This window comes from Colobus angolensis, unplaced genomic scaffold (genome assembly GCF_000951035.1).
Source record: "Colobus angolensis palliatus isolate OR3802 unplaced genomic scaffold, Cang.pa_1.0 Scaffold316, whole genome shotgun sequence".
NCBI classification, from domain to species: Eukaryota; Metazoa; Chordata; class Mammalia; order Primates; family Cercopithecidae; genus Colobus; species Colobus angolensis.
In genome coordinates this window covers 1,585,526-1,602,929 of record NW_012116444.1, presented here as the reverse complement: position 1 = coordinate 1,602,929, position 17,404 = coordinate 1,585,526, and the positions used below count along the sequence as shown (strand labels likewise).

Genomic DNA, 17,404 nt, shown 5'->3' with positions numbered 1-17,404 from the left:
CTAGAACCTAAACTGTTTCACATATAAACACATCTTATTTTTGCAAACACTTAATTTGTTAGAAATTCAATTTCTATGAAAATAGAAAGGAAATCATAAAGAGTTGTTCATCATCTAGGAAAATCCGGATGCCAGTGCCAACATTGTTCCCATCATTTGAGCCACCAAGACTGCAGACGTGTGTCAGTCAACGTTTGAAGCCGTAATGTTGACAGTGATTCTGAGTGTGTCTGCATCTGACTATTTTGTCATGACTTCTGGTGCAGGCATGTTTGAGCATGTCCTCTTCTTTAATTTCTCTTTCCTATTTCAATTAGGGCAGTATATTTGATTTCTGATAATTTTATATGTAGGTAGGTTATATAATACATAAACCTCACGTCAGAGTAGGAAAGGGGGTATTACAACATGTTTGTTATAAAAAGGACCCACCGATTTGACCTCTCAGATCATGAGGCAATGACTTCATCAATTCTGACTTCCAGATATTTGCTTAAACTCTCCCAACAGTCACAACAGAGGAAGTTTGGAGAAGAATTCTGCTTGTCATAGCCATGACTCCAGCCCTAGCTTTGTGTAAAACAGGACCTTCATCTCTCTGGAGTGAAGTGAGGGTAAGTAGGGACTGCCCCACGCCCTCGTCAACTGGAATGAGAAAAGCTGTTTCTCAGCAGAAAGGTGGAAGCAGAACTGGGTCGTGCTACTTACAGAGGTCTTCAGTGGCAGCTGGGACGAAGGCAGCCATGGACTCATAGAGATCCTCGTCACAGCCGGGGTTGAGCGAGCATTTCATGAGCAGGTCTGTGGAAAGGTGGGCCATGGACTCGTACACAGCATCAGCCTCCTCCCCTTGCATCAGTTCCTCTTTAATGTGACTCTTGAGCATGTCCACCGTTTCCTGAAAGAGAAGACGAGGCCCACGGCACACTGAGGCAGCCTGGCTTTCTGGGTGGAACTTGGCCCCCAAAGGCACTTGTGGCCAGCAAAGTAAAGGTTCCCATGAGTCAGGATTGCAATTGGTTGTGTGTATTTGTATTTTCCCACCTGACTGAATGCTCTTTGAGGCCAGGCTTCCCACCTTTTTTTAGTTTCTTTTATGTTTTTATTTTATTCTTCGTATCTTCCTACAACACTAAGCACAGAGTTAGGCACTCAGGAGATACTCACTAAATGTCCACTGACTAGAGGATACAAATTAAAAATTACTTTCCCACGGCCAGGTGTGGTGGCTCACACCTGTAATCCCAGGACTTTAGGAGGCCAAGGTGAGTGGATCACCTGAGGTCAGGAGTTCAAGACCAGCCTGGCCAAAATGGCAAAACCTCGTCTCTACTAAAAATACAAAAATTAGCCGGGCATGGTGGAGCACGCTTGGAATCCCAGCTACTCAGGAGGCCGAGGCATGAGAATTGCTTGAATCCAGGAGGCGGAGGTTGCAGTGAGCCAAGATCGCACCAGTGCACTCCAGCCTGGGCAATAGAGCAAGACTCTGTCTAAAAAATAATAATAATAATAATAAAAACTTTCCCATGAGCACCTTTTAAATGTCAGGTGCGATGCTAGGTATTTGTCTATACCCTATCTCCTATAATCCATTCCACTACTGCTAGAGAAAGGTATAATATTCCCTAGTTTATAGACCAGAAGAACAAAGCTCACAAAAATCTAGTGTCTTACTCAAGGGCTTGCAATCCTGATTTTTGATCTTTCTTCTACACCCCTAGTGGTTCCTCCAAAGGGAAAAAATGACACAAGAAGGTGTGACCTTTCCTGACTAGCCATGCGGAAATTCAAATGAGCTGAACAGGAATGCAGCTAAGGTGTTCTCGCACTGTGTGCAGTCAGAGGTGACTCCACAGCTTGGCACACTAGCCCCTGTTCCTTTTGCAGGCTCCTCCAAACTGTCAGGAACCCTGACCGTTTCCAGGGGTTCTGGCCTCAATTTTATGTCCTGTGTGCCCAAAAGGAGAGATGATCTTGGATAAAGTGTCCTGACATCAGAAAGGTTCTCCCCCACCTCCCACTGCCATCCTGCCTCCATGTGATTGTGAAGCCAGAGAGGTGACTTCCCTGAAACCTCTGCACAACTTTTCCTGGTAAGAAACTTTGGTGTTTCACAACCTTTATTTCAGCATCAACCCACAAAAATCCTCATTTTCACCACCACTACCCTAAGATAACTAATATTTTATTGACATTTCGTTAGTTTCCTCACAAGACCCAATACACCAGATGACAGCTGTGAGATGTTAGAGATTCAAGATCTGGCCTTTGGTTTTGATGTGGTGAAAAAAGGAAATGGGACAGTTCTAAGAGGCCATAAGCAACACAAAGGGACAGTCTTTTGATCAGAATGCTGAAGCTGCATCGGTTGAAGGTGGCCATAGGAAGAAAGCAAAGACGTTATGACCTAGATTAACTTCAGCACCAACTGAAAGTGCATCTTTCAACATGCCAGTTAAATACAACAGGATAACAAGCCCTGGCTTTAGTATCAAACTAGGTGCAAATCCTATCTCTGCCCTGAATAGTTTGTGGCCCTAAGCACAATGACTTTGCCTTTCTAAGCCGTTTTCCTCTTTTGTAAAGTATTGGCTCTCAATACTGTCAACTTCAAAGGATTGTGGTGGGGATTAAATGAGATAATACATTTTCAAATCAAATACATTCAATAAATACTAGTTACTAATATGAACACAGTAGGTTATTAATAAAAACTATTGGCATGGAAATGAAATGCTACATTTGGTACATTTGTGACTTTAAGAAAAAACTGAGTAAATACACACAGACTGAGAGCACCTTTTAGCCTTATTTGTGTCAGTGATGCCCAAAAAAAGGACTCACATCATTTTATTCAAAACACTTATACACCTGTAAACACTGGGAAGTCCCCTCTGTGTGCCTCCATGAATCACTGTCTTGTAGATTTTCCAACACAGAGCAGAGAGTTAAGTTTCTGGGGAGATGTCAGGCTCCCTCCTATCTGGAGGTTGACAGCAAGACTGGGCTGTGTTTATTGCTCCCTGTGAGGTCACAGCCCCATGCGAGAGGCTGAGCTATTCTCAGGTACCCTCTGGGAGTCTGTGAAGAAGGAGGAAAATCACAAAGGACTGGGATCAGGAAGAGCAGCTGCTTCCCAGGCATCAGAGGCCATACTGGGGCATGGAATAAGAGGTAGACATGGGGTGTGATCAGCCTCAAAGAAGGACCCAGAAGTCAGTGTTCAAGCAGGAGCTGAGGGCCCCAAACCAGATGATCAGATAAACTGGGTGTGCCTGCCTGTCTTAAGATGGGACCCAGGCAGGGGGTTAGAAAGAGAAAGCAAGGCTGTCAGCAGGAGGTGGGCCTCAGAGTTGCTGCCCTGATGCTTTCCAGGTGCATAGCTTTATTGTGGTCTCTGCTAAAGAAGAAACCAAGCCTAACACAGTTCACTGGGCCCTGAAGGTGGGCAAGGCAGCTGGGAGCATCCCACCAAGGTGCCCTGGAGGCAGGTGGGGAGATATCAGCCTCTACTTTCAGCAGATTCACTCTATAAAGGTTTCTGTAAATTCTTTGAGGGTGAACCTCAGTGCTTAATAGAAATGATTCCATTTTACCTTCAAAAGAACTCTATGACTCGAACTATGATTATCTTCCTCGTGCATATTAGGAAACTGAGAGAGGATACGTGACTTACCCAACGTCACAAGGCTAACAAGGGTTGGTACAGGAATTTGGACCCAGGTCCATGTGACTCCAGACTTCATTTCTTAAGCCCACACATACTACCCACAGCCAGAAGAGGCACATGAGGACATGCTAGAGATAAAATCTGTTCGTATTTTGGGTGAAAAGGCAGCCATACTATCACAGGGTGCATTTCCAATCCTGGGCCCCTCCTGCCTTGACCTTACCACATACTCGTCGATGAACTGCCGCAGGTCCCTGAAGCCATGTTTCTCGGCGATGGTGTTGGGGTAGTGGCCATGCTTGTTGGCCACGCTGTATGCCTGCAGGGCTCCTGGGCAGGTGAGCAACAAGGCAGTGAGGTTCTTCAGTCCATACTTCGCAGCAAAATGCAACAGGGTGGGCAGCTCTTCATCCCTCTGATCTGAAAATTATCAAGGAAAACTTAATTGACAGATCAAAATAAAAGCACAGGGTGCCCTTGTTCATGGAGATGAAGCTGCCAAGACTAGCATGGCCACAGTAGCCACTCAGCCATTACTTATTGATTTTCTGACCTAACATCTAACAGCTTCCTTCAGGACACCACTGAAGATCATGTCCTCAGATGCAGAAGAAATAATTTTTTTTTTTTTTTGAGATGGAGTCTCGCTCTGTCACCCAGGCTGGAGTGCAGTGGCATGATCTTGGCTCACTGCAACCTCTGCCTCCCAAGTTCAAGTGATTCTCTCGCTTCAGCCTCTCAAGTAGCTGGGATTACAGACGTGCATCACGCCCAGCTAATTTTTGTATTTTGGATAGAGATGGGGTTTCACCAGGTTGTCCAGGCTGGTCTCATACTCCTGACCTCAAGTGATCCACCTGCCTCGGCCTCCCAAAGTGCTGGGATTACAGGCATGAGCTACCACACCCGGCCATAACATTTTAATTAATTAGCAAATCTGATAATGAATATCCTACCATCTTCTCTAACAGGACTGGAAAACCCTGACAAAAAGTACCAATGCAAAATGTGCTGGGTTTTTTTAAAGGCTTAGCTAGCAGCCACAAAGTACAACAGGAATCATGTTTTGAACTTCTCTGCAAAGTTCAGAGCGTGTATTTTTTAAAGCTATTGTTTCGAGCTGATTAAAAGAAAGAAGTTCATCCTCTTAGCCCTTATTCCTAATTTCATGATAAGTACACCAAGTAATTCTGGGTATGTTCCTTAGACTTTCCGCAGCCTTTAGTTCTCAACCAGAAAATACTTCCAGACTATCTCAAAAGGACCTGGGAGGATTCGTAAGATAGTATTCAGCAGGGTTCTTATTTAGGAGAGATTTTGAACGTTGGTCTTAATGCACACAAGCCCTGCCAGGATATCAGTTCACTCTCTAATTGGTGGAAAGCAAAGTACTCCAGAGAGGTGCTGGGTCCCCACGGACCCCTCCACTCACTGACATCTGAATATAGCAAGTTAAACTCAACTAAGAAAATGGACATGTTTGTGTTTGCAGAGCTGGGGACAAATCTCTTTTTTTCATAAACGTTTATTTTTAAGCCCAACTTTATAGATATATATTTATATACAAACGTATATTTTTTAACATGACAAACCTAGCCTTCTATTTCAAATATGATCCTTGGAATGAAGGGTCTGAAAGTATTCCTAGGATCCCAGATTGTCAGGTTATGAAATACTTCCTCCTAAGCCCCAAGCTTAATAGAGAATAGTCACATCTACAAAAGTGCTGCAAGAACATTCCATAGTAGGAAAATGGGGAGAGCAATACGAAAGAGAATCCCCCAGGAGAAGGCCTTGAAGGTCATGTAAACCTTATCCTTATGGTTCTCTTAGACTGTAGAAGGATGGACCGTAGGCAGAAGGTAACCAGAGACTTGGGTCTCATTTGTGTAGTGCAACCATGGCATGAAGGAACGGTGGTGTCCACCAAAACACTACAATAGGCATCCTGTCACACCAAGCACCATCCCTGTGCAAGGGGTGTGACTCTCCCAGCTCCCAGCATGTCACACGTGCACAAGACGCTGCTCCTCCCTCATTAAACCAGTACTTGTTTAGAGCCTACAAAGAGCCAGCCGCCCAGGAACAGTTCCAGCTCTCACTGAGCGGACAGCCTAGCAAAGAAGACAGACACAGCTGAGGAGTGCTAGGTCAATGGCAAACGACGTGCTGGTGGTCGGGGGGTGCCAAAGCAGGTGAATGGAACCTATTGGAGGTTTGGAGAAGGCCTTCTAGGGGAAGTGCTACCTAAAGTGAGAGAAGTTAGCCAGGTAAACAGCAACCAAGGCAGGGAGGAAGGACTGTCTTTCCATGAGTCTAAGTGGCACAAGACAGGTGAAAAAAGCTCATACCTCCTGCAGATCAAAGTATAGAAAAGACAAGAGGGAGTGTGGAGAGAGATGAGCACTTGTTTATAGGTTAAGCAGTTCGGATTTTATCTAGAAGGCAAATGGGAACCTCCCCTGACAGTACTTAGCTTATCTGTTCCTCACACTATCCCTATGAGGAATAATCATAACAAGCTCCATTAGCTTACGCCAAACTGATTTAAAATCACTCAATTCCTACTCCTCCGTAAGCCACCACATGTGTTTTAAGAAGTGGGTAAAGTATTCAGATTTGCAATTTAGAAGAATGAGGCTACCCAGTCAAGAATGAGTCCTTACCACAGGATAGGTTATAGAGAAGGGACCCAGAAGAGTTATAGCAGAAGGGAAAAGCATATGTTGATGGGATGCTAAAACCAGCAGGCTGGAATCAGCCCACGTTGGTTTCCTGAGGTTTGACTGTCGACTTACTTGTCATCATATCTTCTTCTTCCAGCTGGTTGATTCCAAAGAGGTGCAGTCCGCTTGCAGGGATATTGTTCTTCAGGGATTCGGTTAGCAGTTTATCAAGGGTCTCTGTGTTGTAGGGCACAATTTTAAAGGCCTGAATAGAAAAGTGAAGATGGTCAGATCTGAAATCCAGCTCTCTTCCATCCCGCAGATTCAAGACTGATAAGCCATGAGCAGAAATTACATGCTCAGAAAGCTCAGGCTTGCAATATCCTTACCTGACACATGAATTCTACAGGATTCGCGGCATTGGACAATAAATTCCCAATTTCTTCCATGTCAGTATAATAGCTGATAACGGTTTCACACACCACTAAGTCCCCAGAATATATCTTCAGAGAAACATTCCCAGATGAAAGGTCTAAACAGAAGAAAAGACGCTATCAAAATTCCCAGGAAAAACAAGCATCCAGGGAAAAGTGGCTGTGGATATATACACTCCATCTAAGCAGTGAGGACACTGATTGGGGGCTGGAAGAAAGATCTTGGAGGTGAGCTGGGGCGAGAGTGAGGGAAAGGGTGGAGGTAGCAGGTGAGTAAACCAGCACATGGCAGGGCTCTGGGCCACAGCAATTTATCCTCATTGGGTTTGCAACTTAATTTTCAAAAATTTTCATCTTTTTACTCACTACTGTAGGCCCAGTGCCTCAATGCACAGGAAGAAAATTCGGGTTTAAGGCACTTTACACAAAGGCCAGTGGTCACAGAAGGAGGGAAAAAATCATGGGAGGTGAAACTGTGTTTCTGCCACATTGGGGCCACTGAATTAGCTCACTGCAAGTCATGAGTTGCTGTCATGACTACGCGCTCTCCCTCGGGCGGGATGCTATACCACAGGAAGGGGTTTTGAGGGGGAAAGAGAAAATTAAAAATAACACCAACCACAGAGATTTACAAAAGAGGAAATGCGACAATAGAGACCATGGAAAAATATTCACCCACACTAGTAATCAAAGAAATGCATAGGAAAACAATGGACCACTCTTTTAAAAATATCAAAGTAGCCGGGTGCAGTGGCTCACACCTCTAATCCAGCACTTTGGGAGGCTGAGGCAGGCAGATCACTAGGAGAGGAGATTGAGACCATCCTGGCTAACATGGTGAAACCCTGTCTCTATTAAAAATACAAATAATTAGCTGGGTATGGTGGCAGGTGCCTGTGGTCCCAGCTACTCAGTAGGCTGAGGCAGGAGAATGGCGTGGACCCGGGAGGCGGAGCTTTCAGTGAGCCGAGATGGCACCACTGCACTCCAGCCTGGGTGACAGAGCAAGATTCCATCTCAAAAAAACACAAAAAACAAAACGCAAACAACAAAATCAAAATATCAAAGTAGCAAACATATTTAAAATGATAATACCTGGCATTGGTGACAGCATAGCAAATAAGCAATGAAGCCCTATGGCATCACATTCACAGGGGACTACTTACTGGGAGCTTTCACCGAAACGGTGTACTCATTCTCCAGCTTGGCTTCCATCCTTACAGAGGGAGAATCCTCAGGAGAAAACTCTGCTTCCGTCGCCACCCTGTCATCCAACTTACATCTCACAATAACGTAGACAGTGGTTTCTGCCTGAAACGGGAGGCCGGTCATTGTCCCCTCTCCCTCACAGATCCCCATAGGGTGTTAGGCCCGAGGGTCTCCCCAGCTCTCTTGCCCTAGCTCTACCTAGTGCGGGTCCTCGGGGACAGGGTGGACTCAGTGGTCCAGTGCTGGGCAGTGAACTGTTTGCTACCAGTCCTAATGAGACAAGTCACAAAAACCAAGAGTAAATATTTATAGCAATTGGATGGAGTCATTTTATGTCTGTTGAAGCTGATAATAATAACAATAACAATAATAATAATAGTAAAACTTGGCCTGGCACGGTGGCTCACACCTGTAATCTCAACGCTTTAGGAGGCCGAGAGGGGCGGTTCACGAGGTAAGGAGTTTGAGATCAGCCTGGCTAACATGGTGAAATCCCGCCTCTACTAAAAATACAAAAATTAGCCAGGAGTTCTGGTGGGTGCCTGTAGTCCCAGCTACACAGGAGGCTCAGGAAGGAGAATCACTTGAACCCGGGAGACAGAGGTTGCAGTGAGTCAAGATCGTGCCACTGCACTCCAGCTTGGGCAACAGAGTAAGGCTCTGTCTCAAAAAAAGACACAAAAAACAAAACAAAACAAAAAACTTAAGGCTGACACTTTATAGGCTTTTTTTTGAGACAGAGCTTCACTCTGTCACCCAGGCTGCAGTGCAGTGGTGCGACCTCGGCTCACTGCAACCTTCACCTTCCCAGGTTCAAGCGATTCTCATGCCTCAGCCTCCCTAGTAGCTGAGACTACAAGCACCTGCCATTACGCCCAGCTACTTTTTGTATGTTTAGTAGAGACAGGGTTTTGCCATGTTGGCCAGGCTGGTCTCGAACTCCTGACCTCAGGTGATCTGTCTGCCTTGGCCTCCCAAAGTGCTGGGATTACAGGTGTGAGCCACCGTGCCTGGCCATTTATATGTCTTTTTATTTCATTTTGGATAGCATTTCTGTTGCATTGTTTTTAATGAAATCATTGGTGCATTTCAGAATTGGACATCTTTTTAGAAGTCCTTTGCCACAGATAGCTTGAGAAGCCCTACTCTAGACCAGTCTCGCTACTCAAGGTGGAGCCAAGGGAGCAGCAGCGTTGGCATCCCTTGGAGGCTTGTTAGAAATGCAGAATCTCAGGTCCCTCCTGGCCCCACTGAGGCAGAGTCTGCATCACAACAAGATGCCGTGCACCTTGCAGCCTGAGAGAAGCCCCCCTGGGTTCTGTTCTTCATGCAGTCTTGGATTTTACCATTGCGCAAAAAGAACTTCTCAGGGGATTAATTTTCCCAAACCACCGAGCACCTCGAATTGCTCTTTTAGCTTGCTTTAAGATCTCACACCAAGCCTGCCAAATGGAATGACTCTGCTGTGCTGGTTATGTGGGGGAATGAGCCTCTCAGTCTGAACTGGTGAGGGCAGACTCTCCAAAAAAACACGGGGAAAGGAGAGATTCCTGGCCATAGCAAATCTCCAAGTGTTCCTCCTAAGACTATGCTATAAAGTCCTCAGATTAGCCCTTCATGACAAGGATCATGAGAGGGTGTGGCAAGCTTGGACTTTATGACAGGTGATGTGGGGGTGATCCTGGCTCCCAGGGCTGCTGAGGCTGCACACACATGTGCTGTGGTGGTCATCCCTCCTGCTGCAGGCCCAGCCTCGTCCCACCTATACCTTCTGCCAGGGAGCATGAGGAGCCAATGAGAATGTGTGTCTCTCCTACTGACAGTCAGGACCCAACCCAAGCCTGCCCCTTCCCCTCTCCCCAGGATCCAGAAGCCTGAAATCAGCAACAAGAATCCTGGGATAGCAGGCAGTCAAGACAGGAGAAGGAACGAGAGCCTGGAAAAATCATGGAGGAGAGTGAAGGAGATAATGCTTTGGTTCCAACCCCCCTTTACCCATGGGCACCCAACAGCCTGACCAGAGAGGCATGGGGAAGGCAGGAAGTGGCATGGGAAGATTTCAAATGGAAATGTCCACAAAGGCATGGCCAGTAAGGTAAGGAGTGAGACAGGCTGAGTATAAAGAACAGGGACTGTGGGGATCCGCCAACTGGGGGGATGCATGGCCCATGTACAGAGTTGCTCAGCCATTGCCAGTCGTCTCAGGCCTAACATGACCAGGTTCTGATTCAAAGGAAGCTGGAAACACAGATTTTTATGCCTAACTTTTAAAAATAATTTTTAAAAATAAAATACAAAAATAAAGATGAGAGTCTCACCATGTTGCCCAGGTTGGTCTCAAACTCCTGAGCTCAAGGGATCCACCCGCTTCAGCCTCCCAAAGTCTTGGGATTACAGGTGTGAGCCATTGAACCCAGCCAATGCCTAACTTTTAAAATACTATGCAATCTATGCCAGGCATGGTGACACATGTCTGTAATCCCTGCATTTTGCGGGGCTGAGGTGAATGGATCACTTGAGGCCAGGAGTTTGAGGCCAACCAGGCCAACATGGTGAAACCTCTCTCTACTAAAAATACAAAAATTAGCTGGGCATCATGGCATATGCCTGTGGTCCCAGCTACTTGGGAGGCTGAGGCACAAGAATTGCTTGAATCTGGGAAGCAGAGGTTGCAGTGAGCTGAGATCTCACCACTGCACTCCAGCCTGGATGACAGAGAGAGACTCTGTCTCAAAAAATAAATAAATAAACACTGTGCAGTCCAAACCAAACATGTCTGATACAGTTTGGCTGTGTCCCTACCCAAATCCCATCTTTAATTGTAACTCCCACAGTTCCCACGTGAGCGGAACCTGGTGGGAGGTGATTGAATTATGGGGGTGGGTCTTTCCTGCGCTGTTCTCATGATAGTGAATGAGATTCACGAGCTCTGATGGTTTTACAAAGAGGTGTTCCCCTGCACAGGTTATCTCTCTCTTTGCCTGCTGCCATCCATGTAAGACATGCTTTTGCTCCTCCTGGCCTTCTGCTATGATTGTGAGGCCTCCCCAGCCATGAGGAACAGCAAGTCCAGTTAAACCTCTTTCTTTTGTAAATTGCCCAGTCTCAGGTATGTCTTTATCAGCAGCATGAAAACAGATGAATACAATGTCTATCAGTTAAATCTGGCCCAAAGAAACAGTTGGCAACCCCATGTAGGAAGTGCTTGCCCAATGCCTCATGGCCTCAGCCTGCACAAAACCACCCACAAGGGTGAGGAAGCCAGTGCTGCCCACTGCCAAGGCTCCCACGCCCTCTCGCCTCAAGGAGCCCACAAAGCCAGCTTAGCAAAGAGCTTGTATCCATAAAGAAAGCATTCTGCTGCTCTGAACTATCATAAATGCCACACGTTTTTAATTAGGAAAGGATAAATAATGAAAAACCATCAGTACTAGGGTAGGATTCAAATGGCAGTGGCTCATCAGTTGAACCCTCATACTCAAGTCATCTGTAATGTATGCCCCACCCCTGAAAATGCTAGTCATATGATGTATGGCATTGATCTGATCCTTTTAAAAAGCAATATTGGCCAATGGGTTTTAGCCATCAAGCTTCAGGGCACTTCCTTGGGCCGTGGCAGTGGCCAGCATTGGAGAAGCAAGCTGTCAGATGCTCAACAAGCATTTCCTTCCTCCCAGCACCAGGCTACCAGGAACAGACACAGGCCTCTACCACTAGGGTTAGCATTAGTGTCTGGAATGCTCCTGTCAGGTGGTCTCCCAGGTGCTCTATGTTGTTACTGATTCATAGAACAGAAGTCTTAGACTGATGACACACATCTCCCTTGGCTAGTCTCTCTCTTACTCAGGGGAACTGGGTGTCTCCAGGGCCCAGGTAACAGGGTACCCAAAAGAAATCCCAAAAGAAGGTTGCGATTATACTGAGCTGCAACAGGAGAGCCCACTCTCTTTACTGCAGTAAATGCATGCATTTGAAAAGCCCAAGTGCTGACATCCAGCTACCAGGCCCCCAGCAGTGCCTACCCCACAGCGAATGCGGTCCGGCTGCACCACCATCAGGTTCCCAGGCGAAGTCACCGTCGGCAGGCTCTGCTGCTTCGAGTAGGAAACAACCTTCTCGTCCTCAGGCTCAGTGTCAGTGACTGAGTCACAGCCAGAATCTACGGAATAGAGGACACTGCTGAATGGGAACGGCAGGAAGGAGAACTGGTGGACATGTTCCACCCCATGAGAGCCCCAAATATTGCAAAATAGGAAACGGCTCTGAATGTCAAACCAATACAAGCAGAAGGGACCGACTCAGGAAATCATGAAAGGGGACCTAATGAAGAAAAGCCAACCAGCATGCAGGCCACAGGGCAGGATGACAGTAAGAAGGATGACAATGGTGGGGAAAGCCAGAAAGTCTGACGCTGCAGGTTTAGTCTTAACCAATGGGTTTCCGGTAGCTTTACCTGCAGACTTCCTGCAGGGATGAAGAGGAGTGAGGAAAGGAAGAAGGCCGTTTCCCCTTAGGTGGGTTCAAGTACAGACTGCCCACTTAAAGGTCATTCTTGGAACATGGAGTAAAACCTGCACTGTCCAGAAAGTCACTAGGTCTCCGGGTTATGGCTAGCCAATGTATCCCCTCTGGAAGCAAAAGTGAAAAGCAATCATTTTCAACAAACTTTAGACAAATCTAACCAGGCTCCACAGGCAACACCTGTACTATGGAAAGATTAGAGTATGCACAGAGTCAGGGCTGGTCAGCAGGGGTGAGAAAATGTGTGGGGTGTTGGCACAGAATGAGATGCTGCTGAGAACCTACCAGAGCTCTAAGGTAGGGGCTCTTAACCAGAATCTGTTCATTGATAGACCTACCTCTGAGGCTGTGTGCTAGATTGTGTGTGTGTGCACATGCATGCACATGTGTATGTATTTGCCTGCACTTTTCTGGAGATAGATCAAAGCATTCATCAGATCCCCAAAGAGGGACAGAATCCCAAAATGGTTAAGAAAGGTTGACAGGGCTGGGCGCAGTGGCTCATGCCTATAATCCCAGCACTTTGGGAGGTCAAGGTAGGCGGATCACCTGAGGTCAGGAGTTCGAGACCAGCCTGGCCAACATGGTGAAACCCCGTCTCTACTAAAAATACAAAATTAGCCAGGTGTGGTGGCATATGCCTGTAATCCCAGCTACTTGGGAGGCTGAGGCAGGAGAATTGCTTGAACCTGGGAGGTGGAGGGTGCAGTGAGCCAAGATTGCACCAGTGCATTCCAGCCTGGGTAACAAGAGCGAAACTCCGTCTCAAAAAAAAAAAAAAAAAAAAAAGAATGGTTGAGAAAAGTTTCATCAGTCTATTTTTTGGGCTTGCTCTTATTCATTCCTTAACCACTGATACAACCAGCCAAATGTGTTAGGTACTTGAGGGAACCTGAGGATAAATCACACTCTAACCCTGCCTTCAGAGAGTCCATCATCTAAAAGGACAGAGGGGGTGAGAAGCAAGGGTTACTTTGGCTGATTCCTTCCTTCTTCCTGGTTTCCTGGAAGAAAATTGGCCTCTGCAGAGTTTTTGGCAACTGTCCTGGTAGAATGCTAGGGTTACAAATCAGCTGCTGATAGACACCCTAGAAAGCTGTAACCACAGGCTTTCACCCTAGACCCCAGGTCATGCTAGGAAGAGGCTGTGCTTCCACAACCATAAGGCCAAGGTCGGGGCAGGGCTACAGGGCCACAGTATCACTGTATCCTATTGCTGTAACTATAAGGCACTGACGCCTGGCCTGCTCAGGCCAGTGGAGGGGCTGGGACTTCTTCCCTAGCCATGCAGCTTAAAATCTCAGTAGCGGCCGGGCGCGGTGGCTCAAGCCTGTAATCCCAGCACTTTGGGAGGCCGAGACGGGCGGATCACGAGGTCAGGAGATCGAGACCATCCTGGCTAACACCGTGAAACCCCGTCTCTACTAAAAAATACAAAAAACTAGCCGGGCGAGGTGGCGGGCGCCTGTAGTCCCAGCTACTCGGGAGGCTGAGGCAGGAGAACGGCGTGAACCCGGGAGGCGGAGCTTGCAGTGAGCTGAGATCCGGCCACTGCACTCCAGGCTGGGTGATAGAGCAAGACTCCGTCTCAAAAAAAAAAAAAAAAAAAAAAAAAATTCTCAGTAGCCTAGAGTGGAGGTCCTGTCCCAGAGCCTGGCGTCTGAGTGCTGAATGTCTGTGGGCTACCCTAGAGAGCAACGGGCAATGAGGCGTGTACTCTGGCCACTATTCCTGCTCTGTGATTTTTCCCAAGACATGCTACTCCAGAAGGCCTGTTTGAATGCCACCAGGTCTTTGTCTTTGTCTGTACATCAGGCAGAATTGAGTGTTAAGACGTAGAGCAAAGGACCCAGAGTGTTCTAAGCAAGGCGATATGGTTTTTAGCTGGGCATCAGAACCATTAGTCTCCTCCAACTCTCCTTTCTAATCCTCCTGGTTCTCCCCTCACTCCCTGCAAAAGCTAACACAGTAGGCTGCCATTTTCTCTGCTGGATATGCCCTTCCTCACACCCTTCTCTCCTTGACTGATCAATTCTAAAACAGCCAGGGCCCATCACCCTGGACAGAGCTATACATGCCACCCAAGGAACCCTCACCCAGCACAGAAGCTTGTAATGGAAGAAGCCAAAAAGATCAGGGACAATTCATAGTCTTCTTCTTAAGGATTTTATGAAGTGTCAGTTAATTATTATTAGATTCCTGGACATGCCATTTTAAAAAATATTTCTGAGGTTCTTCTGGGATGAGAAAATAATCCTAAGGACTTGAAACATTCAGTCGGTTACTTAAAACAGAATGAAGCTCCTTGGAACTATTTCTGGCTCTAGAATTGTTTAGATACTATCCTGAGTGGCCACAATGGCTGGAATGGCTCAACCTCTTTCCAATTACCTATTCTAATATATCACACAGGTATAACCTCTTTGGGATGGGCCCACAGTGCAGTCTACCATTGTTTCAATGAAGAAAAATCCTTTATTTCTCCCAAATTACTGGCCCACTAGTCTTCTGGCCAAAGAGTCAAAGCTCTAGTAAATATAACTTAGAAAAGAATGGAGAAAATATAAATTAGTCAAATGAGAAAGGAATGGTAACTACACATATTTTAAGAAATTTTAAGAAACACATTGAAGTGAAAAGTCTATGGTAAGAATTCATACTAAAGTGAGAACTCTGTGCTAAGAAAATCCCAATGCAGCCAGGTGTGGTAGCTCAGGCCTGTAATCCCAGCACTTTGGGAGGCTGAGGTGGGAGAATCACTTAAGGCCAGGAGTGCGAGACCAGCCTGGGCAACCTAGTAAAACCCTGTCTATACAAAAAAAAAAAAAAGAAAGAAAGAAAAGAAAAGCTTAATGCAATTTTAATAGAAAAATATAAAGTATCAAAATTGTCTTTAAAGAAGTAAAAAACCTGACTAAATCAATAACCATGAAAAAAAGTAATAACCATGAAAAAACTCTCCTCAGTTTTAAAATAATATTTAGAGTAAAAGCCACACAACTTTCTTTCAATTGAATTTAAAATCTTATTTGGGACAATGTTCTTCTTTATAATACTAATTTTTTCCTACCCTGGAAAACTCCATTTATATAGGTATTATGTCTTCTAGTAAAGTTTTAAAACATAATAAAGGATTGTCCTATTTTATATTAAAGCTATTAAAAAACAGAATGGACAGAGCAATTAAATACAAGAGATAGTCCAGAATTAAGGCTTCATTCCCATAAACACTTAATATGGGATTTAAAAAAGCATTAAAAACCAGCATAGATCTGTTCTGCGAAAGACATTGTCAAGAGAATGCAGAGATAAGCCATCATCTGGGAGAAAATATTTGCAAAAGACCTATCTAATAAAAGACTTGTACCCAAAATATACAAAGAACTCTTAAAACTCAACAAGCAGAAAACAAAAAGCCTGATTTTAAAAAAGGGCAAAAGACTTTAACAGACACTTCACCAAATAAGACACATGGATGGCAAAGAAGCCATCTGTATATCTTGAAAAGATGGTCCACATCATATGTCATCAGGGAAATGCAAATTGAAACAGCAATGAAATAGCACTACACATCTATGAGAATGGCCAGAACCGAGAACACTGACATCACCAAATGCTGGGAAGGAAGTGGAGCAACAAGAACTTGCATTCTTTGCTAAGGTTCTTCTCCTTTGCTGGTAGGAATGCAAAATAGTACAGTCACTTTGGAAGACAGACTTACAAAACTAAACCCAAGCTTACTAAACAATCCAGCAGTCGTGCTCCTCAGTATTTACCAAGGAGAACTGAAAACTTACAGTCACACAAAAATCTGCACACAAATGTTTATAGCAGCTTTGTTCATAACAGCCAAAACTTGGAAGTGACCAAGATGTCCTTCAGTAGGTGAATGAACAAAGTGTGGTACACCCAGACGATATAATACTATTCAGCACCAAAAAGAAATGAGCTGGCAAGCCCCAAAATGCCATGGAGAAAACCTGAATGCATATTACTAAGTGAAAGAAGTCAATCTGAGCCAGGCACGGTGGCTCATCCCTGTAAATCCAAGCACTTTGGGAGGCCAAGGTAGGCGGATCACCTGAGGTCAGGAGTTTGAGACCAGCCCGGCCAACGTGGCGAAACCTTGTTTCTACTGAAAATACAAAAATTAGCTGGCCGTGAAGCTAATACAAAAATTAGCCTCTCAGGAGGCTGAGGCAGGAGAAACACTTGAACCTGAGAGGTGAAGACTGCAGTGAGCCAAATTGCACCACTGTACTTCAGCCTGGGAAACAAGAGCAAAATTCCATCTTTAAAAAAAAAAAAAGGAGAAGTCAATCTGAAAACACACCGTATGATTCCAACTATAGACATTTTGGAAAAGAGAAAACTATGGATCAGTGGTTGCCAGTGGTTAGGAGGAAAGAAACAATGAATAGGTAGAGCACAGAGGCTTTCTAGGGCAGTGAAACTACTCTGTATGATACTATACTGGTGGGTGCACGTTATTAGACGTTTGTCCAAACCAATAAACTATACAACACTAGGTGAATCCTAATATAAGCTACGGCCTTTGGGTGAGAGATAATGATGCTTCAATGTAGATTCATCAGTGGTAACAAATGTGCCACTCTGGTGCTGGATGTTAATGGGGGTGGGAGGAGGCTGTGTGTACATAGGGGCAGCAGAGCGGACATGGAACTTTGCATGCTTTCCATTTAATTTTGCGATGAACTTAAAACTGCTCTAAAATATAAAGTCTATTCAAAAATATTAGCCAGGCATGGTGGCATGTGCCTGCAGTCCCAACTACTCGGGAGGCTGAGGTGGGATGATTGCTTGAGACCAGGAGGTGGAGGTTGCAGATCATGCCACTGCACTCCAGGCTGGGTGACAGAGCGAGACACTGTCGAAAGAAA

The 17,404-nt window shown here is 45.5% G+C and overlaps 1 protein-coding gene across 2 annotated transcripts in view; it reads right to left on the bottom strand.

Annotated features, from left to right (window-relative positions):
• The window catches only part of PIK3AP1 (phosphoinositide-3-kinase adaptor protein 1), a 127,672-nt gene that overhangs the window by 50,224 nt on the left and 60,044 nt on the right, over nucleotides 1-17,404 (bottom strand). For both annotated transcript variants that reach the window (XM_011951203.1, XM_011951204.1), the window contains 6 exons: nucleotides 12,005-12,141; nucleotides 7,940-8,084; nucleotides 6,729-6,871; nucleotides 6,472-6,604; nucleotides 3,897-4,093; nucleotides 709-898 (listed from right to left, as the gene is read on the bottom strand). In XM_011951203.1, coding sequence (XP_011806593.1) covers nucleotides 709-898; nucleotides 3,897-4,093; nucleotides 6,472-6,604; nucleotides 6,729-6,871; nucleotides 7,940-8,084; nucleotides 12,005-12,141 — 945 coding nt within the window. The remainder of the gene's footprint in view (nucleotides 1-708; nucleotides 899-3,896; nucleotides 4,094-6,471; nucleotides 6,605-6,728; nucleotides 6,872-7,939; nucleotides 8,085-12,004; nucleotides 12,142-17,404) is intronic.